The sequence below is a fragment of the Coregonus lavaretus genome (assembly GCF_964263955.1).
Source record: "Coregonus lavaretus genome assembly, chromosome: 18".
In the NCBI taxonomy this organism is placed as follows: Eukaryota; Metazoa; Chordata; class Actinopteri; order Salmoniformes; family Salmonidae; genus Coregonus; species Coregonus lavaretus.
The window spans coordinates 7,421,059-7,444,867 of NC_140005.1; the positions used below are offsets into that span (position 1 = coordinate 7,421,059).

General features: G+C 43.0%; 1 protein-coding gene across 3 annotated transcripts in view; it reads left to right on the forward strand.

Annotated features, from left to right (window-relative positions):
* The first annotated feature begins 758 nt into the window (after positions 1-758).
* Positions 759-23,809, forward strand: part of LOC311146042 (serine/threonine-protein phosphatase 2A 56 kDa regulatory subunit gamma isoform-like) — a 37,031-nt gene continuing 13,980 nt past the window's right edge. For all 3 annotated transcript variants that reach the window (XM_084182489.1, XM_084182487.1, XM_084182488.1), the window contains exons 1-7: positions 759-921; positions 14,744-14,943; positions 18,137-18,247; positions 18,763-18,855; positions 19,550-19,680; positions 19,842-19,901; positions 20,435-20,543. In XM_084182489.1, the coding sequence (XP_084038615.1) occupies positions 828-921; positions 14,744-14,943; positions 18,137-18,247; positions 18,763-18,855; positions 19,550-19,680; positions 19,842-19,901; positions 20,435-20,543 (798 nt within the window). In that variant the 5' untranslated portion in view covers positions 759-827. The remainder of the gene's footprint in view (positions 922-14,743; positions 14,944-18,136; positions 18,248-18,762; positions 18,856-19,549; positions 19,681-19,841; positions 19,902-20,434; positions 20,544-23,809) is intronic.

Below are 23,809 nucleotides of genomic sequence, written 5' to 3' on the forward strand. Positions count from 1 at the left end.
GATCTGTGAAGTTATTTGGATTTTTACTAATTATCTTCGAAAGACAGGGTCCTGTAAAAGGGGCGTTTCTTTTTTTGCTGCGTTTATCTCTCTTTTTTCTCTCTCTGCATTGTTGGGAAGCATTTCAATGTTCTTCTACACCTGTTGTTTAGGATGCATGTGACTAATACATCTTTATTTTATTTGACACATTAGGCCTATTCCTCCAATGATTTAAAGCACTGCCACTGTAAGTGGAATGATTACAAGGATAGCCCGCAATTTTTGTGTTACAATAATTGATAGAAGATTTTGATTGTTGATGTTTCCTAAATTATACTCACTGATACATTATTTCCAGTGTGATATTTTTAGTGTATTATTTGAGATGTGTCATTTTTGCAGTGTTTTGTGTTTTCGTTTGATCACATTACAATTGGTCCATCATGTATGTACCTTTGTCATTCAAATAAATAATTTTACCAACCATTATGCACTTGGAGTCATGTTCCACAATGACTAGAATAGAATACAGTGAATTTGTTGAGCTCCTACTCATTAGAGAAGGCAGGGCAAGCTTGAAACGGCTCTGAGCAATCACAGACTAATATGTTCCTCTAAGTCCCGCCCCCTGCTCTCTATTTACCAATCAAAATCCGCCTTTCCGAGCTGCCTGCCTGCGTCACTCTTGTGTCCGAGCTCAGCCAACCGGCTTGCTCCTTGCCGCTGACATCACTAACTAGACAGATCCCTCCAGCAGCAGAGAGCTTCATTTTCTCATCTGCTTTTGCGCTAAAATGGAGGCTGGCCCTTTGCCTTAAGTGGATTGCCTTCCTGGTCGAGTTTAGATGTTGACATGCAATAAAGCTGGAATCAGGATGGTTGTGGATGTACCTAATTCCAATGGGCCTTTCCAGCCGGTGGCTCTTATGCACTTCAGAGGTACGTAGGAACCATTGTTCCTTTTTGTCCTCAGAAAGAGAGACGGCATTTCTCTAGCTGTTCTGTTCCCCTACATTGGTTCTTGGCTGATTTGTCACCAAGATGGGAAGATAAGCTTTAAGGGTCTTTGTTTCTGAAGGTTTGACGTTTTGGAAAGGGTTTTATTGTTTCCTTACAGGGGATCAGGGGATGTTTTTCTTAGGGATTGCGGGTAGAGCTCCATGAAAAGATTGAGAAAAAGCTGGTTTTTCTACTCTCTGCCCATCCCCCGCACAGCCCAGTGAGGTCATAGTTTAGGGAAGGTTTTCATTATGTTTCTCTCGGTTTGTGTGTTTGAGAGTGTGATTTGTATGTTTGTGTATCTGTGTAAGTGTTTTTAAGAGGAAGGGGAAATAAATAGGGTAGGGCAGCCTTCGCCTGTGTTCGTTGCCTCTGTTCAGCCCGGCCCATGGTTTGTCACACTCCAGTTAATCTGGGGACAAATTGTCCAGAGCGTGTAGACTACTGCCTCCCCGCCCTTTCCTTCCTCTTCCCAACGGAGGAGAGGTCGCCACCGCTAAAGAAGGGCAAAAGCCTGGTATTTCCCTCCCCTGAAACGACAAACCTTTGAGTCACAGTTAGTGGGCTAATAGGCTAGCAGTGGGCTAATAGGCTAGCAGTGGGCTAATAGGCTAGCAGTAGGCTAATAGGCTAGCAGTAGGCTAATAGGCTAGCAGTAGGCTAATAGGCTAGCAGTAGGCTAGCGCCAACACAGTCAATAGCAGGCTAGCAGTAGGGTATTCGGCTAGCACTAGCTGCTAGCGCAGTTTGTAAACTCTAGGCTAGCCAGCACACTAAGTCAATAGCACGCAGACATGGCCTCTTATGGAAAGGTGGGTCTATGCCCCCCACTGTTCTGTGAAAGCCAATGGGGTTGGTGGTGTTGAATAAGATCCATGATGCCGTGGGGAGGTATTGATTTGACTGTGAATTGGGAGTCGACGAATGACATTCATTTGTTTTGAACAATCAAGCGGTCTCTCTCTTATCCCCTGTGTCTTTGTAAGACATCGGAGGCTCTCTCTTGCAAATAGAATAGGAAAAGGGCCTTAGGTTTATTATTCAGAAAGCAACACACACTGGAAATGTGGGGAATGCGATGGGTGCATTGTGTTGTGCTAACGAGGCATGCTTGACCTATTCAGACAGAGCCCATGTCTTTCTTAGTGACCTGTCAAAATAATACAAAAAGCAAATGTCACTGGTCCTCTGTGGCTCAGTTGGTAGAGCATGGCACTTGCATTGCCAGGGTCATGGGTTCGATTCCCGCTGGAGCCACCCATATGGGAAATGTATGCATTCATGGCTGTAAATTGCTTTGGACTAAAGTGTGTACTAAATGGCATAGGTAGTTTGAGTCCTGGATGCTGATTGGCTGAAAGCCATGGGATATCAGACATTATGTCACATTGGAGCTCCTTGCTAAACTCATTTAAAGGCTGATCTACTACTGCTATCCTGAAATAAACAACCAAAATGTTTGCTTGGAAAGTTTGTCACAACTTACAGTAGCCCTTAATGAAACAGATTGCGATTTTTGGAAACTGATTATGACCTACGCAAATGTCACTTTTAATAACCCCGACGTGACTCCCGTTACTGCTGTCACGTAAAGATGATCATACTTTTGGGGCAAGGCTGCCTCCCGTGACCCTATTGTGTCCTATAGTAATGGGAGTCACATCAGGCTTAATGTAGATGGCTTTATCTCTCTTGCACATCCTGTCAGAGAGGGTATTTTTAGGCACATGTACAGAAACCTTATCAGCAAGCGGTATGTAATTGGAGAAGTCTACGGCTGACATGGTCAAGGTAGGCAAAGCAAGGGTGCATGGGAACACATGCACCCTTGAAGGCCCTGTTCTGGAAGCAACTACTGGGTGATTGAACATTTTAAACATAACATAAGGGCAATTCCACAGTAACAGAGTGATGCTGAGGCTCTGAATTTGCACTTTAAAATGTGGGCTAAATCAAACAAAAGCGGCGGCAGGTAGCTTAGTGGTTAAGAGCGTTGTGCCAGTAACCGAAAGGTCGCTGGTTCTAATCCCCGAGCCGACTAGGTGAAAAATCTGTCGATGTGCCCTTGACCAAGGCACTTAACCCTAATTGCTCCTGTAAGTCGCTCTGGATAAGAGCGTCTGCTAAATGACCTATTTATTTATTTTATTAAAAGCCAAAGATTGCAAAGTTAAACAAGCTTCTTTTAACAATTTCCACTTAACATTTTACAAAAATACATTTACTTGAACAGTGCAGATGCAAAGTTTGGTAACAGAATGACATCATGAACGGTCATTCTGTTACCAAAGCCACTCCAGAGATGGTTGCACATTCATTTTCCTCAGTCAGTGCAAAGCAGGGGTATGATTTAACATTTTTTGGTAGGATTGTCCCTTTGGGCTCTCCTAAATGTAGGGCCAAACATTGTAGGGTAAATTCACAGATTTTTCCTTTCAATGAAAAAGCATCACAGAAACTTCTTGCACAGTGAGTTGTCATTTTTATGGTTACACCACTGAGTGATTTTCTCAGCATCAGTTCACCATTTACGTTTGATTGCTTGAGTAACACCCTGCCATTTTATTCAAGTAAGTGGAATATTAGTGGAATCATGCTTTGCATGAAAGCGCTCCATCAAAATGTGCTTCAGATTATTTTTTATCCAGGCTTATATCAGATGGACTATCAAGGGGTTTATTCGGCGTCTGGGCCCCAGCTCCTCAACCCGGCCTCTTGACCCGTACTGCATCCTAGTCTAAGACAACAACCAAAGCCTGTGGATATCTGTAGATCTCAAGTCTAATTTCCTTACTATTCATGTCGCTCAAACTTAATTAGAAAAATAGGTTTATCCAATTTGATAAAGATGGTGGTGTTGTCCCTTCCTCACCACAAGAATGCTAGTGTATTGATGGAAGGTTCAATTCAAGAGTCTGTCCCTGCAGAGAATTGAATGGATACATTTGTTTCAGGACCCATTTCATATGAACAGGTCATTGCTTGGTGGATAGCCTATGTGGGCTGAAAGAGGCAGTTTTTTGCTGAAGCATATAAGGTGTATGTGGAATATAGAACTGTGCAGGCAGGGCTGGTGATTCAACAGACAGTGGCACTGTTCGATTACTTTAGAATGCGTTCTTGATCCTTAATTCCGTCCTTGTTTCCTTGTGATAAACACAGATCTATAAGTGATTGGATGGGTGAAATAAATGTTTACTGCCTTATTACTTTGCCCAATCCAAACAATGTGGATTTCTGAGGCCCTTTTGAAGTATTAGAACTGAGCCTTTTGCCTAGTGTCAAAATCCACCAGCAGAAATGCCAGTCTTACCAGAACTAAATCTCTGCCCGTTTGAAACACACCACCTTCACCTGGAGAGAACACGTTAGGCCAGCTTTAAACCAGGGTTTGGAACCAAAATTATTTTCCAGTCGTTTCGTTCTGAACAGAACCATTATTTTTCATTCCGTTCTACTGTGCCTAACTGCAAAATAAAGTTATGAACCTGTTCTAACTAACAAAAAAAGTACTGTTTATATCGTTTCTTTTTAAACCTTACATTAAATGACTTTACCAATCAGTGTTTACATGTGAGATGGACAGACAAGTGTAAGGCTCGAGATGCGACTGAAATTTAGCGGATGGGGAAAGAGTGAGAGAGGGTGGAGGAGGCTTGTCTTGAAGTGTTGGTAATCTTGTTATGACATGCATTATCTGAATTATTCTCACATAAATATACCTACGGAGGAGCGGCTTCTATGAACTTCAGAGAGTTGGCTTAACGTTGGACCAGGGCTAGCTAGCTAACAAGCTTGTGTGTGCAAAGTCTTACTTTTTTTGTAGTTAAAAAATCCAATGTGAAACGTGATAACTATAGTTGAAAAAAAAGTTAATCCATTCTTCTGTAATTAAAAATCTCTCCCTAATTTCTGAATCACGCTGGTAACGTCAGTAGGCTATAGCCCAGCGTTTCCCAAACTCTGTCCTCGGACCCCAAGGGGTGCACATTTTGGTTTTTGCCCTGACACTACAAAGCTTGTTGATTATTTGAATCAGCTGTGTAGTGCTAGGGCAAAACACAAAACATTTATTAAAGTGACCAGTGTTCAATGACAATGTTCATAGGACAGCAGTCTCTAAGGTGCAGGGTTGAGTACCGGGTGGTAGCCGGCTAGTAAGTGTGACTATAGTTCAGGGCAGGGTACTTGGCGGAGGCCGGCTAGTGGTGACTACAGTGCATACGGAAAGTATTCAGACCCCTTGACCTTTTCCACATTTTGTTATTTACATTTACGTCATTTAGCAGACGCTCTGGATAAGAGCGTGACTTACAGTTAGTGAATAAATTTTATTATTTTTTATATTAGCCCCCCGTGGGAATCGAACCCACAACCCTGGCGTTGCAAACGCCATGCTCTATCAACTGAGCTACATCCCTGCCGGCCATTCCCTCCCCTACCCTGGACGACGCTGGGCCAATTGTGCGCCGCCCATGAGTCTCCCGGTCGCGGCCGGCTGCGACAGAGCCTGGATTCGAACCAGGATCTCTAGTGGCACAGTTAGCACTGCGATGCAGTGCCTTAGACCACTGCGCCACTCAGGAGGCTATGGAGGCTAGGTTATGTTACAGCCTTATTCTAAAATTGGTTAAATACACATTTTCCCTCATCAATCTACACACAACACCCCATAATGACAAAGTGAAAACAGGTTTTTAGAAGTTTTAGCAAATTTATAAAAAAAAAACAGATACCTTATTTACATAAGTATTCAGACCCTTTGCTATGATACTCGAAATTGAGCTCAGGTGCATCCTGTTTCCATTGATCATCCTCGAGATGTTTGTACAACTTGATTGGAGTCCACCTGTGGTAAATTCAATTGATTGGACATGATTTGGAAAGGCACACCTGTCTATATAAGGTCCCACAGTTGACAGTGCATGTCAGAGCAAAAACCAAGCCATGAGGTCGAAATAATTGTCCGTAGAGCTCCGAGACAGGATTGTGTCGAGGCACAGATCTGGGGAAGGGTACCAACAAATGTCTACAGCATTGAAAGTCCCCAAGAACACAGTGGCCTCCATCATTCTTAAATGGAAGAAGTTTGGAACCACCAAGACTCTTCCTAGAGCTGGCCGCCCCGCCAAACTGAGCAATCCAGGGAGAGGGGTCTTGGTCAGGGAGGTGACCAAGAACTCGATGGTCATTCTGACGAAGCTCCAGAGTTCCTCTGTGGAGATGGGAGAACCTTCCAGAAGGACTGCCATCTCTGCAGCACTCCACCAATCAGGCCTTTATGGTAGAGTGACCAGATGGAAGCCACTCCTCAGTAAAAGGTACATGACAGCCCGCTTGAAGTTTGCCAAAAGGACTCTGACCATGAGAAACAAGGTTCTCTGGTCTGACGAAACCAAGATTGAACTCTTTGGCCTGAATGCCAGGCGTCACGTCTGGAGGAAATTAGGCACTGCTCATCACCTGGCCAAAACCATCCCTACGGTGAAGCATGGTGGTGGCCGCATCATGCTGTGGGGATGTTTTTCAGCGACAGGGACTGGGAGACTAGTCAGGATTGAGGGAAAGATGAATGGAGCAAAGTACAGCGAGATCCTTGATGAAAACCTGCTCCAGAGCGCTCAGGACCTCAGACTGGGGCAAAGGTTCACCTTCCAACAGGACAACGACCCTAAGCACACAGCGAAGACAATGCAGGAGTGGCTTTGGGACAAGTCTCTGAATGTCTGTGACTGCCTCAGCCAGAGGCCGGACTTGACCGGTCAAACATCTCTGGAGAGACCTGAAAATAGCTGTGCAGCGACGCTCCCCATCCAACCTGACAGAGCTTGAGAGGATCTGCAGAGAAGAATGAGAGAACCTTCACAAATACAAGTGTGCCAAGCTTGTAACGTCATACCCCAAATGACTCGAGGCTGTAATCACTCCCAGAGGTGCTTCAACAAAGTACTGATTTAAAGGGTCTGAATACTAATGTAAATGTGAGAGTTCTGTTTTTATACATTTGCAAACATTTCTAAAAACCTGTTTTTGCTTTATCATTGTGGTGAATTTTGTTTGTGTAGTTTGAGGGGGGAAAAACATTATACAATTGATTTAAATTAAGGATGTAACGTCACAATGTGACTCGTTTCAGGAAACTAGGCAGAAATGCCTTCTGGAACTTCCATGTGCCTTAATAACAAACTTGTATGCCATCTGTAAATACGAATACAATTGTTAAATTACGAGCCTAGTTTGTATAGCCACGGAAAAAGACAGCAACCTTCCCGCTAGCCATGATTGGCTGAGATAATGAGTGGGCTGGACATTGCGGAGAGATGAGTTCGGATTGGTCTGCCATGTAGCACGCTTCCGTCTATAACATGAGCTGGTCAGTATGTGTAGGTAATCCTTTTCTAATGCGGCTTTTTTGAACTATATCACGTAGTAGAACTGCATAAGTGTTGCTCTCCACTTTCTGGAGGACCGAGTTTTGAAATCTGTGGAGTTAGAGTATGATAGCTAAGGAGATGGAGAAAATTCTGGCGTTTGATTGCAAATATGCAGACTGAGTCGAAAAGAGAACAAGCAGAAGGCTGTTGTATAAAACACCTGTCTCCGGATTACATATTCAAACTAAGGGCAACCATGGCATCCGTGAGAGAGCGGGAGACTCGTCCATCCATGTATACGGGTAACATAGTCTAGCTAGCTACATTTTCAGATATTACGTTTCTAATTTTGTCAGTCGTTTTCATTTCAAGTTAGTGTACTGTTAGCTAGCTAACGTCAGTTGGCTGGCTTGCTAGCTAACGTTACGTGTATGATCTGTATAGTAATATTATTCATCTCAGAGCCATTTGCATGGCTAGTTATAGCCTAATGTTAGCTAGTGTGGTGGGAATTCTAACCAGAAGGAGAGACTTTATTATAAGATTTGCAAAAATGAAGCAATCAACCATCACTAAGAATAGTTAAGAGTTGAAAGCTCAACGAACAGTTGTCTCTCCTCTTATAGAAGGTACATCCTTTTTATCTATGTGACAGATGTGCAGAAACAGGCCCTGGGAACAGAGTTGTTAAAAAGTAATTTAGCTCGTCTGTGTATATCAAGATAGCTGATTCTCTTTCCTCCCTGTACTTCCCACATAGCTAATTTCCTGCCGATCGTAAACACAGGAGGTCATACTGTGGTCGCACCCAAGCAGCTCATAAATCTGTGTGCTCAGATTTATGACTAAGTCACACAAGACAATGTTGTATCAGCAAACATACAACATATAACAATGGACAATTCTCTTAAGTAAAACAGCATAGTATGTCTAATTAAACAGTATATGTAATGAATATTACATTTCCACCACACTAGCTAACATTGAACCTGGTTGGTTGGCTACCTGCAGATCCATGCAGGGTAGTAACGTCATGAGTTGGGATTATGGTTCATTGTTTAGCTAGCTAGCTAGCTAGCTACATGTCTTAACAAAAAACTCCACTATGCAAGTAACCATTTCAATAGAATGTTCATGATGTAACTGCGACAACTGTTGTTAGATGTAGCTGGTAGATTCACTCTGGCTATCTACTCCGATTTCAGAGCACTCATCTGAGTGTGCCAGAGTGCAGAATAACTGACGAATTTACGAACGCTCAACACGCGTTGAATATGGCCGGTGTCAGTAAACATTGGCAAAAACAGTGTATTTAAATTGTTGCCAGCAGACAGTTGCAGTCACCAATGCACTGGATAACATAAAAACAGCCTAACCAGCTCTGCTAGGGCTAGGAAAATGGTCAGGGAGCTGTTCTCTCATTTGTGTCTGGAAGTATCTAGCCAACGTTAGCCAGTTAGCTTGGGTGCTTGACTGCGGTTGTTAGGTCAGAGTGCTCGGATCAACCCTACTCCTCGGCCAGAGCGTCCAGTGTGCGCTCCGAGAGCGTAACACTCTGAATTTACGAACGGACAATCTGACAACGCTCTGGCACTCCAGATTAAATTTACAGACACATCCGTAGTATAAACCAGCCTTTAATCTTGAAATCTTTGGTTGTTTAGTACATGGCCTCACATGTGAATCCTTAAAGAGATGGGTGGGGCTAAAGCTTAAGAGGGTGTGAACAATGCTGAATGGATGTAGACAAAGAATAGCTCTCCAGTAGGTGTACCAAAACATTAAAAGGCAATTTTCTCAAAAGTGAGGTTACAAGTTTATCAACTTTCAAAGCAGAATTACTTTCCCATCATTTCTCAACTGTAGTGTATGATATACCATTTTCTAGCTCTGAGTCTCTACTTTTATCCAATGTATGAAACACAATTTCAAATGTTGCTACATAAGATCGAGCCGGTCGGTCACAAATGTGGAAAAAGTGAAGGGGTCTGAATATTTTCCAAATGCACTGTATTTGACAGTCTGATGGCCTGGAGATGGAAGCTTTTTTTCAGTCTCTCTCTCCCAGCTTTGATGCACCTGTACCGTCGCTGCCTTCTAGATGGTAGCGGGGTGAACAGGCCGTAGCTCGGGTGGCTGACGTCCTTGATAATCTTCTTGGCCTTCCTGTGACACCGGGTGCTGTAGATGTCCTGGAGGGCAGGCAGTGTGCCCCCGGTGATGCGTTGGGCAGGCTGCGGTTGCAGACGGTGCAGTTGCCATACCAGGCGGTGATACAGCCCGAAAGGATGCTCACAATGGTGCATCTGTAGAATTTTGTGAGGGTTTTAGGGGCCAAGCTGAATTTCTTCATCTTCCTGAGGATGAAGAGGTGCTGTTGCGCCTTCTTCACTACACTGTCAGTGTGGATGGAATATTTCAGGTTGTCCGGGATGTGTGCGGCGAGGAAGTTGTGGCTTTTCACACACTCCACTGCGGTCCCGTCAATGTGGATGGGGACGTGCTCCCTCTGCTGTTTCCTGAAGTCCACGATCAGCTCCTTTTGTTTTGTTGAGGGAGAGGTTATTTTCCTGGCATCACTCCGCCAGGGCCCTCTTCTCCTCCCTGTAGGCTGTCTCCTCATTGTTGGTAATCAGGCCTAATCATTAGCCTACATCAATGCAGTTTACAGCCTATAGACAATTGTGTACTCACTTACATTTTACATTTTAGTCATTTAGCAGACGCTCTTATCCAGAGCGACTTAGTCAGTGAGTGCATACATTTTTTTTATTTTATTTTCACACTTGATAACAATACTAAATTCCTCATTGCACTGTGTTGTGATAACGTAGGCCTAATCAATAGTGGAGCTTTGCATGACCGGGGACCACAGAGCATAGCCTGGAGGAATGGACAGATCTGCCATGCATGACCGAGGACCACAGAGCATAGCCTGGAGGAATGGACAGATCTGCCATGCATGACCGGGGATCACAGAGCATAGCCTGGCGGAATGGACAGATCTGCCATGCATGACCGAGGACCACAGAGCATAGCCTGGCGGAATGGACTGATCTGCCATGCATGACCGAGGACCACAGAGCATAGCCTGGCGGAATGGACAGATCGCCACAGAGCATAGCCTGGCGGAATGGCCAGATCTGCCATGCATGACTGGGGACCACAGAGCATAGCCTGGCGGAATGGACAGATCACCACAGAGCATAGCCTGGAGGAATGGACAGATCACCACAGAGCATAGCCTGGAGGAATGGACAGATCACCACAGAGCATAGCCTGGCGGAATGGACTGATCTGCCATGCATGACCGAGGACCACAGAGCATAGCCTGGCGGAATGGACAGATCGCCACAGAGCATAGCCTGGAGGAATGGACAGATCACCACAGAGCATAGCCTGGAGGAATGGACAGATCTGCCATTTCATAATCTGTTAACAGTTTTTCTTGCTCTTTGACAGGTAAATATTTAACCTATAGCCCTAATATTTAGCTATTGATAAAAAAAATTATACTAGGACTAGCCTATTCGGGGAAAGAAGCAGGCTTGCTTTTGCTAATTGCTGAACTGTCGTGTGTGTGTGTGATAATTTTTGGCCAGTAATGATAACATTGTTGCACTGATGCATTGCAAATAGTTGCACAGGACAAAGAAGACTCAAAGAAATTGACATCCATTTGAACAATTTTAACCACTTGAGCGACGAGGCAAGACATGCTGTAAAAGATGCGCAGGCTAAACAACGTTTATTGAATTGCTACACTTAAATACGAGTTACTAATATTATTCTTCCATTAGGCATACGTGTACATCTCATATATAAAAAATGTTTTATACAATTCACGATATCTCGATTCAAATGATTATTTAAAGATAATAAAAAAACGTTCTTTAAGCTTTGTTGTACAATAAATGGTCATACAGTGGGGGGAAAAAAGTATTTAGTCAGCCACCAATTGTGCAAGTTCTCCCACTTAAAAAGATGAGAGAGGCCTGTAATTTTCATCATAGGTACACGTCAACTATGACAGACAAATTGAGAAAACAAAATCCAGAAAATCACATTTTAGGATTTTTTATGAATTTATTTGCAAATTATGGTGGAAAATAAGCATTTGGTCACCTACAAACAAGCAAGATTTCTGGCTCTCACAGACCTGTAACTTCTTCTTTAAGAGGCTCCTCTATCCTCCACTCGTTACCTGTATTAATGGCACCTGTTTGAACTTGTTATCAGTATAAAAGACACCTGTCCACAACCTGAAACAGTCACACTCCAAACTCCACTATGGCCAAGACCAAAGAGCTGTCAAAGGACACCAGAAACAAAATTGTAGACCTGCACCAGGCTGGGAAGACTGAATCTGCAATAGGTAAGCAGCTTGGTTTGAAGAAATCAACTGTGGGAGCAATTATTAGGAAATGGATAATCTCCCTCGATCTGGGGCTCCACGCAAGATCTCACCCCGTGGGGTCAAAATGATCACAAGAACGGTGAGCAAAAATCCCAGAACCACACTGGGGGACCTAGTGAATGACCTGCAGAGAGCTGGGACCAAAGTAACAAAGCCTACCATCAGTAACACACTACGCCGCCAGGGACTCAAATCCTGCAGTGCCAGACGTGTCCCCCTGCTTAAGCCAGTACATGTCCAGGCCCGTCTGAAGTTTGCTAGAGTGCATTTGGATGATCCAGAAGAGGATTGGGAGAATGTTATATGGTCAGATGAAACCAAAATAGAACTTTTTGGTAAAAACTCAACTCGTCGTGTTTGGAGGACAAAGAATGCTGAGTTGCATCCAAAGAACAACATACCTACTGTGAAGCATGGGGGTGGAAAGATCATGCTTTGGGGCTGTTTATCTGCAAAGGGACCAGGACGACTGATCCGTGTAAAGGAAAGAATGAATGGGGCCATGTATCGTGAGATTTTGAGTGAAAACCTCCTTCCATCAGCAAGGGCATTGAAGATGAAACGTGGCTGGGTCTTTCAGCATGACAATGATCCCAAACACACCGCCCGGGCAACGAAGGAGTGGCTTCGTAAGAAGCATTTCAAGGTCCTGGAGTGGCCTACCAGTCTCCAGATCTCAACCCCATAGAAAATCTTTGGAGGGAGTTGAAAGTCCGTGTTGCCCAGCGACAGCCCTAAAACATCACTGCTCTAGAGGAGATCTGCATGGAGGAATGGGCCAAAATACCAGCAACAGTGTGTGAAAACCTTGTGAAGACTTACAGAAAACCTTTGACCTGTGTCATTGCCAACAAAGGGTATATAACAAAGTATTGAGAAACTTTTGTTATTGACCAAATACTTATTTTCCACCATAATTTGCAAATAAATTCATTAAAAATCCTACAATGTGATTTTCTGGATTTTTTTTTCTCATTTTTTCTATCATAGTTGACGTGTACCTATGATGAAAATTACAGGCCTCTCTCATCTTTTTAAGTGGGAGAACTTGCACAATTGGTGGCTGACTAAATACTTTTTTTCCCCACTGTACACTGCATTTCAAACAGTCAGCAATAATCAAATGAATTCAGGCTTTGTGAAATTATTCCAAAATTAAATATAAGCCTTCCTCAACCATAATGCCCGCTAATTATGTAATTATTTTATCCAAATAGTTTAACCTGCTTTCTTTGCAATAATCACTGATCTGTCTGTGAAAATGTCATTTTTGTTACGTTTACCAGAACCATTCATAATGCACATTCACTAATAATGATCTCATAAACAAACTCTCAAGCACAAGCCCACATTTCAAGTTTAGCCAACTTGGATCTATTTGCTAGCTAACAAGGCAGAACAGTTGAATTGTTGTGAACACACTCTTCTATCCATCCCCAGCTGTTTTGAACAGCATGCTAGCCTGTCCACTTTGTTTGGATGTTGAAATCAAGTGGCCTACCTTTATTTCTCAGAATGAGAACGATTAGCCAATTCCTTATATAATTGTGTTTTATGCTTATTGCACATTTTCTAAAACCGACTAGACAGCTAGTATAAGTCTTTGGCTAAAATGCTGCTAGCTGTACGTGCTAGGGGGAGGGGCTTGTGTGTTTAAACAGGAAGGTGCACAGCACCGAAGGAGCGAAGGAGACGAGACCAAAAAGACGTGAGAACAAGCGGACATAAACGCTCACATTTTTTATATTATATATATTTTTATACTTGTTTTATTGCGATACAGGCATTTAGAATATCACGCGCAAACATACATTTTACTTAATCGAATGTATTTATGAAAATGTATGCACTCACTAAACTGTAAGTCGCTCTGGATAAGAGGGTCTTCTAAATGACTCAAATGTAAATGTATTTGATATATCGCCCAGCACTGGTTCTCTATCATGCTGACTGACTCCCTGCCACGGCAAATGAGGGATTAGTGATGGCAAATGTGCTTATTTGCCCCCCTGTCTTTGTTTACATTGGCAGTGTTGTTATTGGTGACTTTGGGACATGGTGCAGGCTGTGAAGCAAGAGTGTCTGTTCTCAGAGTGTTTTGTTACCAGGGTAGAAACAGGAAGCTCTTAAAACTCTATTGTACATACAGGAAGTGATGCCTTTTCAGTTGTGTATTTGACCAATGATGCGGCTGACTGACTCCACATCTGTAGGCTCTTATATATTGGGCTCTCTGAACTCTCACCCAGTTCTCCTCATTGAGAGGGCACTCTCCCCTTTCTCTCTCCTCACCCCCCTCTCTCTCTCCTCACCCCCCCCTCACCCTTTTTGTGGGAAAGGGCAAAGATGATAATAATAATAATATGTCATTTAGCAGACGCTTTTATCCAAAGCGACTTACAGTCATGCGTGCATACATGTTATTTTAATTTTTTTTTGTGTATGGGTGGTCCCGGGGATCGAACCCACTACCTTGGCGTTACAAGCGCCGTGCTCTACCAGCTGAGCTACAGAGGACCACGGAGACATGGCTGTTTATCTGAGTAGGGGACATAAGATTAAGTCCGGTCAAGCAGGGATTTGAACTAGAATTTTTAGCAACTATTTAACTTTGAAGGACCACCCCGGCTTTGAGACCATATGGGGTTATAGGGAAGTTGTCGTTCAAGTGAACAGGGTGAAAACTGGAATGTATATTTCTGTTGACAGTGTATTTTGTTGTTTGTTTTTAGTTTACTGTATTTCTCTCTCTCTCTCTCTCTCTCTCTCTATATATATATATATATATATATATATATATATATATATATATATATATATATATATATATATATATATATATATATATATATATATATATATACATTTATATTTATTTTTGGCATGCAGCAAGCACTGTATTAAATCCTAAATAGAAAATTACACTTTCACAAAATTATGTAAATAAAACGTTATTTTCTCTATCCCTCAGACTGTGCTCCGGCGGAGCAGGAGAAGCTGTTTGTGCAGAAGCTGCGCCAGTGCTGCGTGCTCTTTGACTTCCTGTCAGACCCACTAAGTGACCTGAAATGGAAGGAGGTGAAGCGGGCGGCGCTGAGCGAGATGGTGGAGTACATCACCCACAACAGGAACGTCATCACAGAGCCCATCTACCCAGAGGTGGTGTATGTGGTGAGTGTCATCAGACTGGAGGAGAGGAGACACCCCTAAGGCCAACGCGGGTGGGCTGTTTCTCTGCCTGGGTAGTGCTTGTGCTATTATCATTTCTGCTACCACCCAGAATGTGCTACTTTCTGACAGTCTTGAGCTGTCCCTCAGAGTGTGCTACTATTCTGTGTCCCCGCTGTTCAGAATTTAATACTAACGGTAGGGTAGCACACTTTTTTACAATATGTTTCCATATGACCGAATGTGCTACCATAATCTCGATTGGGGGTAGCACATTCTGAGCTGGTAGGACGACAACCTTCTGACAGTCTGACCGACTGCTCAGGATGTGCCACCCCCCAATGACGGAGAGAAAGAGGCGAAGCGAGAAGTTTGACTCCGCCCCAAAATCTGTCCATTTTTTAAAATAAGCCCAAGAAGTGAGGAATTTTTGTATGGAGGTCAATGAGTGTCGAATTTGGTCAACAAAAAAATTGAATTGCTAAAATGCTAAGTGAGGCTTATTTGATCAAATAGGAGTTTTGTAATGGTTAGGTGTTACGAATGCACTGATGTAAGTGGACATACGTGGCATGTCGGCAACTTTGGAAAAACACCTACTTTATATCGGAGTTGTGCCTGTGTTCATAGAGATAGATAGAGGACTCGTCATGGGTATAACCCGTTTTAGCATGGACATTTCTATTGAGGGTTTCCACCATTTAAAAGTAGTCAACTGGGTGGGGATTCCTATGAGTTGGGAGCAATCAGCCAATGAATAAAATTGGCATCTTTAAAATGGAAATAGCCTCAATGGCGTTGCCCATTAGGTTTGGGCGATATACCGTATAGAGGGGTATTTCGAAATGCCGACGGTATGAGTTATAAGCCACTGCTAATAGGTTAAGTATAACTATAGGAAATCTAAGATGTGTCAAATAAATGATCAAGCTCAGGGCTCCAGCTATGCATTTGGTTTGCTGACCTGCTAGCTAGATGTCAAGATCAAGCTTCTTGGTTACAGCAGAGACATTCAATCCCTTCCTGGATCAACATCCCTGTTGCCTAAAATGTTTTGTTCATCAAAAAAAGACATAAAATAAAGTGTGTTTGTTTGTTTTGATATAGTGCCCCTTGGTAATACCATATACCCCGTTATGGTACAGAAACGGTATGCCGTTGTGAAACTCTGGATACCCTACTGCCCATGCTGTCACAGATGCTATAATGGCACAGATACAACGATGAGTCCCCTATCTCTATGGCCTGTTGTTCACTCGAATATCTGTCCTCTCATTGGCTAGAATGGTCACACCTGATCTTGCCTTCCATCTTTGAGGACATGTATTTCCATTGTTCAAGCGGTCACTTGACTATCTTGTCAATATAGTAGACAATCTTTGGCAATGAAGAAAATTGGAATTGCAATGTCATGAACCCTGGTTACGGCTCACATACAAATAGAAAGTAGCTATGGATGTCGTAAAGCCATTAAAAAAGAACTTGAAAAATGAAGCTTGAAGCAATACTCTGCATGCGTGTCACCCATTTAAGTTAGCCCGTCGTGGTTTTTCATGTCAAAGGTCATAATGGCCCGGCGTACGTCTGTCATGGATAAGTGTAAACGCAGCAAGCCTTTTCAAGTGTCAAAGCCTTCCATTCAGTCCTGATTTTAAAATATTTAAATCATAATGCACTGCTCCCTAATCTCCTCTTCCTCGTCTGTCAGCTGTCATCACCCTTATCCACTCAGAAGTGTTTCTCTATTACATATCTAAGCTTCCATATTTAGCTGTGAAGCTAATGAGAGTTATTATAATCATTTGACAGTGAATTAACAAGCGTCCCTCTGTCAATTAATGAATCTTCAGATTCAGATCCAGAGAACTTTAATGTCTTCAAAAGGCAGTTCGTTAGTCGAAGTACATACAGACAAGATGAAATGTGAATATGTAAAACACAACTCTCTTTTCAAAGCTAAATCTGGGCTTGAACGTAGCGTACCTAGCTATCAGCCCAACAGAAGTAGCAGTGTTCTATTCCTCAGGCCAACTGCACTGTCCCATGATCTGTCTTTACAGGGAATAACACTTATAGCACCCCACACGCCGAGTCAGTTGATGTTCGGAGACAAATGGGAACTCACTTGGGTCAAAGGAAGGAACGGTGGTTGACTTGGCCAAGTAGATACTAACTAGGGCCCTGTTTTTGAATACTTCAGACATGCCCCCTTCCTTCCTTCCTTTGTTCCCTTGAGGTAAACGCAGATCTGTAAGTGATTAGATGTGATAACGTGCGCTCGTCTATCACTTCCACTAATCCAACCAATTCAGATCTGTGATTAGTTTAGGGCTATTCAACTGGCGGCCCGCGGGCCTGTTTATTGCTTTAGACTGGCCCCTTTTGATCAATTCTGAACATTAAAAAAATCTCTGCCAAACTCCGACTTTCAGTGTTAAAATGGCAAGCACTATGGTGGTGATCTATAGTGTGGGTTTTAGCGGTTTCTAGCGCCTATGTGGAATGTTGACTATTTTCTTTATTTGAATTTGGCTCTAGTGTTTGAATGGTTTAAGCTACAAAATATCACCCCATTACTGAAAGCTACGACTTTAAGGAACACTTACGTGCCTTCTGTTTCCCCCTCTGATGCTCACAAGGACTTGTTCGAAGGGAGTGTGACAAAATCCACCAAATGACTGAGGGAAATGAATTCAAAGCATACTTCCTTCAGACTGGAATTTGGCATTACCTGATTTGACATATCTTTGTTATTTATTGAGATGCTTAGTTTTCAGATTTTAAATAAAATGACCTAATTTAGTTTTAGGGAGCTTTTAATAGTTGTGTGTGCGTTGCTTATTTTTTTGTATACAGTTCTTCAGAAGAATAATTGCATGTAGATAATGTCTGTCCCCCCCTGCAATGAACCTTTTTATTTTTTATTTTTTTTATTTTTACATCTGGCCCCCGTAAGAATATAGCCCTGGGTTTAAGGTATGACGGAAAGATCAAGGATGCATTCTAAACTATTCAAACATGGCCTATATCTTCTTGACAATACTTTCCCCAAGGCAATCCTGTTACATTCGATGTAAAACAAAACAGCCACTAAAGCAATTTGGCCCCATACTGGCCTTCATCACGGCGGTGTACTGAATCTGAATACTGAATCTGAATACTGAATCTGAATACACTCTTTTGCTCCCCCCCTTAGTTTGCGGTGAACATGTTCCGAACGTTGCCTCCGTCCTCCAACCCCACAGGAGCGGAGTTCGACCCAGAGGAGGACGAGCCTACACTTGAGGCTGCGTGGCCACATCTCCAGGTACCTAGGATATTTTAATCACCCAGCTCACATGGCCTGGGTCGTGTTCATTTGGCACCAAAATGAAGAAAACTGACTTAAACCAGGAGGAACTACCTGGACTTTTTACTCGGCTAATTTTTTATTTTCTGTTGTAAAGAGTTTTCAGTTGCGTGCCCTAATGAACACGTAACCCTGCTGTTAGAATGAAGTGCTGCAGATCTTCCAGTGCTGTATAATAAAATTATCTAATTAGCATAAAAGGTCATTGGACCTTCCTTACCTCTCGGTTTGGCCAAAAAGAGCAGAGTCTGTTTATTATGGTAGGAGGGTCTATACAGATATTACCGACGCTGATATGATGTGATCTAATGAAACATTTTGTGATTTTACAAAACGTTTTTGTAAGGAAGGGCATTCTTGTCATTCTTGATAAGCACTAACTGTAAGTCGCCCTGGATAAGAGCGTCTGCTAAATGACTTAAATGTAAATATGCATTCTGCAAATTATGCGTTTAACATTTTTTTTTTTTCAGCTCGTCTACGAATTTTTCCTTCGGTTTTTAGAATCCCCTGATTTTCAACCGAACATAGCGAAGAAGTACATCGACCAGAAATTTGTCATGCAGGTAAGAGCTGAAAGAAACATGGATTATAGATTAAAATTTTCCAAATGGACAAGTACAACAAAATCACAATATCAAACAATTTGGCTACTCTGATGAGAATTGGATCAAAGTGTCCTCCGGATGTGACATTTTGCTCCCAACCTCTGCAGAGCGCATCGGAGTATAATTAATATAGGCCTACATTGACAGGCATGAATGGTCTTTCGATCATGGAGTTGCGAGATGCTTTTTTGAGATCAAAGCGAGACACATTTGTTGTTGGGGAGAGAGGGAGGGAGAGAGAGCGAAACCAATGCTGCATACTCCAGTTGTAAGACTGTCTCTAGCGCTCAAAATTGTCCAGGATTCGCCTCTATTCAATACTGACCATGTAATTCTGACAAAGTTTAAAAAATGTATTTGAATAGCCTAATTGACAAGTAACTCCTATGCTGTCAATATTTCCCCTGAACTATAAGGCCACAACGGCAGGAGATATAATACATGGGATCAGATACCAGCAGTCTTCCATTGTCAATACCATTGATAATAGTGAAGGGTATTTTGTGGTTCCTTGCATCATACAACACCATTTTGAGTCACCTTTTTTGGCCCATGGTGTTACAGACCGTTAAAAAAAAATATATATATCTGTCCTACTTGTGGCAAAAAAAAAGTGAATGTCAGGCCCTGGAGGGATGTCATGTGTCCACAGCTTTTAGACCTGTTTGACAGCGAAGACCCGCGGGAGAGGGACTTCCTCAAAACCACTCTCCACAGGATCTATGGGAAGTTCCTGGGACTACGAGCCTACATCAGAAAACACATCAATAATATATTTTATAGGTGAGTTTAATCTCGGCTGCTTTTTTTAATGTCAGATATTTGAACACATCAAATCGATTGCTGAAGATTCAACGGTGACTTGTAGTTTTTGTTTGGCATCACTACTAAGAAATGTATGTTTGGTTGTGTAACTAAAATAAAATATCTCTGTGTTTTGACAGGTTTATCTATGAGACTGAGCACCATAATGGAATAGCAGAATTGCTGGAGATACTTGGAAGGTATACCTTAAGCTCTAACTCAGCATGTCTTGCAGTACAGTTAGTTATTTTGGACTTCTAACCAGTCTCAGAATGTCTTCAGGACTGCAGATAGGATCTCTAACCATTGGTCTCATAATGTCTTCTTGACTGCAGATAGGATCTCTAACCATTGGTCTCATAATGTCTTCTTGACTGCAGATAGGATCTCTAACCATTGGTCTCATAATGTCTTCTTGACTGCAGATAGGATCTCTAACCATTGGTCTCATAATGTCTTCTTGACTGCAGATAGGATCTCTAACCATTGGTCTCATAATGTCTTCTTGACTGCAGATAGGATCTCTAACCATTGGTCTCATAATTTCTTCTTGACTGCAGATAGGATCTCTAACCATTGGTCTCATAATGTCTTCTTGACTGCAGATAGGATATCTAACCATTGGTCTGCTGCTGTTGATCCCTTTCAAATTCCATTACAATTTTGAGTTCAGTTGAAATGATTTAGATTAGAATCATTCTTATTGTAGTTTTTGTTTCTGTCTATTTCACAGTATAATCAATGGGTTTGCCTTACCCCTAAAAGAGGAGCACAAGATTTTCCTGTTAAAGGTCCTGTTGCCTTTGCACAAAGTCAAATCACTTAGTGTCTACCATCCGCAGGTAAGCCCTTTGTGTCTGTCTATGGTCTGAGTTGTGTTCATTGGGCACAAAATGGAACGGGGAGGGACTTCCTTGTCCAATAAGAAACTTGTGTTTTCGGTTGAAAGGTTTTTGTATTATTTATTATTAGGATCCCTATTAGCCGACACCAATGGTGACAGCTAGTCTTACTGGTTTCCGACGCATAACGAAAAATACAATTGACATACATTTAAAAACATGATTTTTTAAAACATTTTAGTCATTTAGCAGACGCTCTTATCCAGAGCGAATTAGTGAGTGCATACATTTTCATACTGGTCCCCCGTGGGAATCGAACCCACAACCCTGGCGTTGCAAGCACCATGCTCTACCAACTGAGCTAAACGGGACTATGAACATGTACTGTGTGGACATTTTTAACACTTTTTCCATTGTGTGGCCCTAATGAACACAACACAGCTCTGATGATTGTTGGGCAAACGTACAAAATCAGCAGGGGATCAAATACATTTTCCCCTCACTGTATCAGCCATGCTGCTCTGGGCTCTGTTCAAGACGGTGATATCAGCCATGCTGCCCTGGGCTCTGTTCAAGACTGTGCTATCAGCCATGCTGCCCTGGGCTCTGTTCAAGACAGTGCTACAGTGAGGGAAAAAAGTATTTGATTTTGTACATTTGCCCACTGACAAAGACATGATCAGTCTATAATTTTAATTGTAGGTTTATTTGAACAGTGAGAGAAAGAATAACAACAAAAAAATCCAGAAAAACGCATGTCAAAAATGTTATAAATTGATTTGCATTTTAATGAGGGAAATAAGTATTTGACCCCTCTGCAAAACATGACTTAGTACTTGGTGGCAAAACCCTTGTTGGCAATCAGAGGTCAGACGTTTCTTGTAGTTGGCCACCAGGTTTGCACACATCTCAGGAGGGATTTTGTCCCACTCCTCTTTGCAGATCTTCTCCAAGTCATTAAGGTTTCGAGGCTGACGTTTGGCAACTCGAACCTTCAGCTCCCTCCACAGATTTTCTATGGGATTAAGGTCTGGAGACTGGCTAGGCCACTCCAGGACCTTAATGTGCTTCTTCTTGAGCCACTCCTTTGTTGCCTTGGCTGTGTGTTTTGGGTCATTGTCATGCTGGAATACCCATCCACGACCCATTTTCAATGCCCTGGCTGAGGGAAGGAGGTTCTCACCCAAGATTTGACAGTACATGGCCCCGTCCATCGTCCCTTTGATGCGGTGAAGTTGTCCTGTCCCCTTAGCAGAAAAACACCCCCAAAGCATAATGTTTCCACCTCCATGTTTGACGGTGGGGATGGTGTTCTTGGGGTCATAGGCAGCATTCCTCCTCCTCCAAACACGGCGAGTTGAGTTGATGCCAAAGAGCTAGATTTTGGTCTCATCTGACCACAACCCTTTACATTTACATTACATTTTAGTCATTTAGCAGACGCTCTTATCCAGAGTGACTTACAGTTAGTGAGTGCATACATTATTTTTTTCATACTGCCCCCCCGTGGGAATCGAACCCACAACCCTGGTGTTGCAAACGTCACGCTCTACCAACATCCCTGCCAGCCATTCCCTCCCCTACCCTGGACGACGCTGGGCCAATTGTGCGCCGCCCCATGGGTCTCCCGGTCGCGGCCGGCTACGACAGAGCCTGGATCTCTAGTGGCACAGCTAGCACGGCGATGCAGTGCCTTAGACCACTGCGCCACTCGGGAGGTACAGGTAATCTTTGCCTCGCAGCAGGTGTTCTTGGACAGTCTTCTGTCATTGGCTGTTTGGGATCTGACGGCCACATTGTGTTGACACCTATAATGAGCCTTAAAAAGCACACGCTATCACCCAGTTCTCCTCTGAATCATTCAGATGTTCATTGGCAAACTTCAGACGGGCCTGTATATGTGCTTTCTTGAGCAGGGGGACCTTGCGGGCACTGCAGGATTTCAGTCCTTCATGGCGTAGTGTGTTACCAATTGTTTTCTTGGTGACTATTGTCCCAGCTGCCTTGAGATCATTGATAAGATCCTCCAGTGTAGTTCTGGGCTGATTCCTCACCGTTCTCATGGTCATTGCAACTCCACGAGGTGAGATCTTGCATGGAGCCCCAGGCCGAGGGAGATTGACAGGTCTTTTGTGTTTCTTCCATTTGCGAATAATCGCACCAACTGTTGTCACCTTCTCACCAAGCTGTTTGGCGATGGTCTTGTAGCCCATTCCAGCCTTGTGTAGGTCTACAATCTTGTCCCTGACATTCTTGGAGAGCTCTTTGGTCTTGGCCATGGTGGAGAGTTTGGAATCTGATTGATTGATTGCTTCTGTGGACAGGTGTCTTTTATACAGGTAACAAGCTGAGATTAGGAGCACTCCCTTTAAGTGTGTGCTCCTAATCTCAGCTCGCTACCTGTATAAAAGACACCTGGGAGCCAGAAATCTTTCTGATTGAGAGGGGGTCAAATACTTATTTCCCTCATTAAAATGCAAATCAATTTATAACATTTTTGACATGCGTTTTTCTGGATTTTTTTGTTGCTATTCTGTCTCTCACTGTTCAAATAAACCTACCATTAAAATTATAGACTGATCATTTCTTTGTCAGTAGGCAAACGTACAAAATCAGCAGGGGATCAAATACTTTTTTCCCTCACTGTATCAGCCATGCTGCCCTGGGCTCTGTTCAAGACGGTGCTATCAGCCATGCTGCCCTGAGCTCTGTTCAAGACGGTGCTATCAGCCATGCTGCCCTGGGCTCTGTTCAAGACGGTGCTATCAGCCATGCTGCCGTGGGCTCTGTTCAAGACGGTGCTATCAGCCATGCTGCCGTGGGCTCTGTTCAAGACGGTGCTATCAGCCATGCTGCCCTGAGCTCTGTTCAAGACGGTGCTATCAGCCATGCTGCCCTGGGCTCTGTTCAAGACAGTGCTATCAGCCATGCTGCCCTGGGCTCTGTTCAAGACAGTGCTATTAGCCATGCTGCCCTGGGCTCTGTTCAAGACAGTGCTATTAGCCATGCTGCCCTGGGCTCTGTTCAAGACGGTGTGAAGTTACAGAACGTTCAAATAGAAATACAGTGTGTAGAACATTATTCTCTTCCGTCAAGAATAGGGAGTGGTTTCAGCCCTATTCAGTTCATTTCTATCTGCAACATTCTGAACATTCTGCCCTACTGAATGCACACTATGGAAATATATAGAAATCTATGGACATGACTGAGTATAGGTGTAGTTCAGGCAGTGGGCTCATAGTGGGGCTTGTTTCCAATGGGGCCTG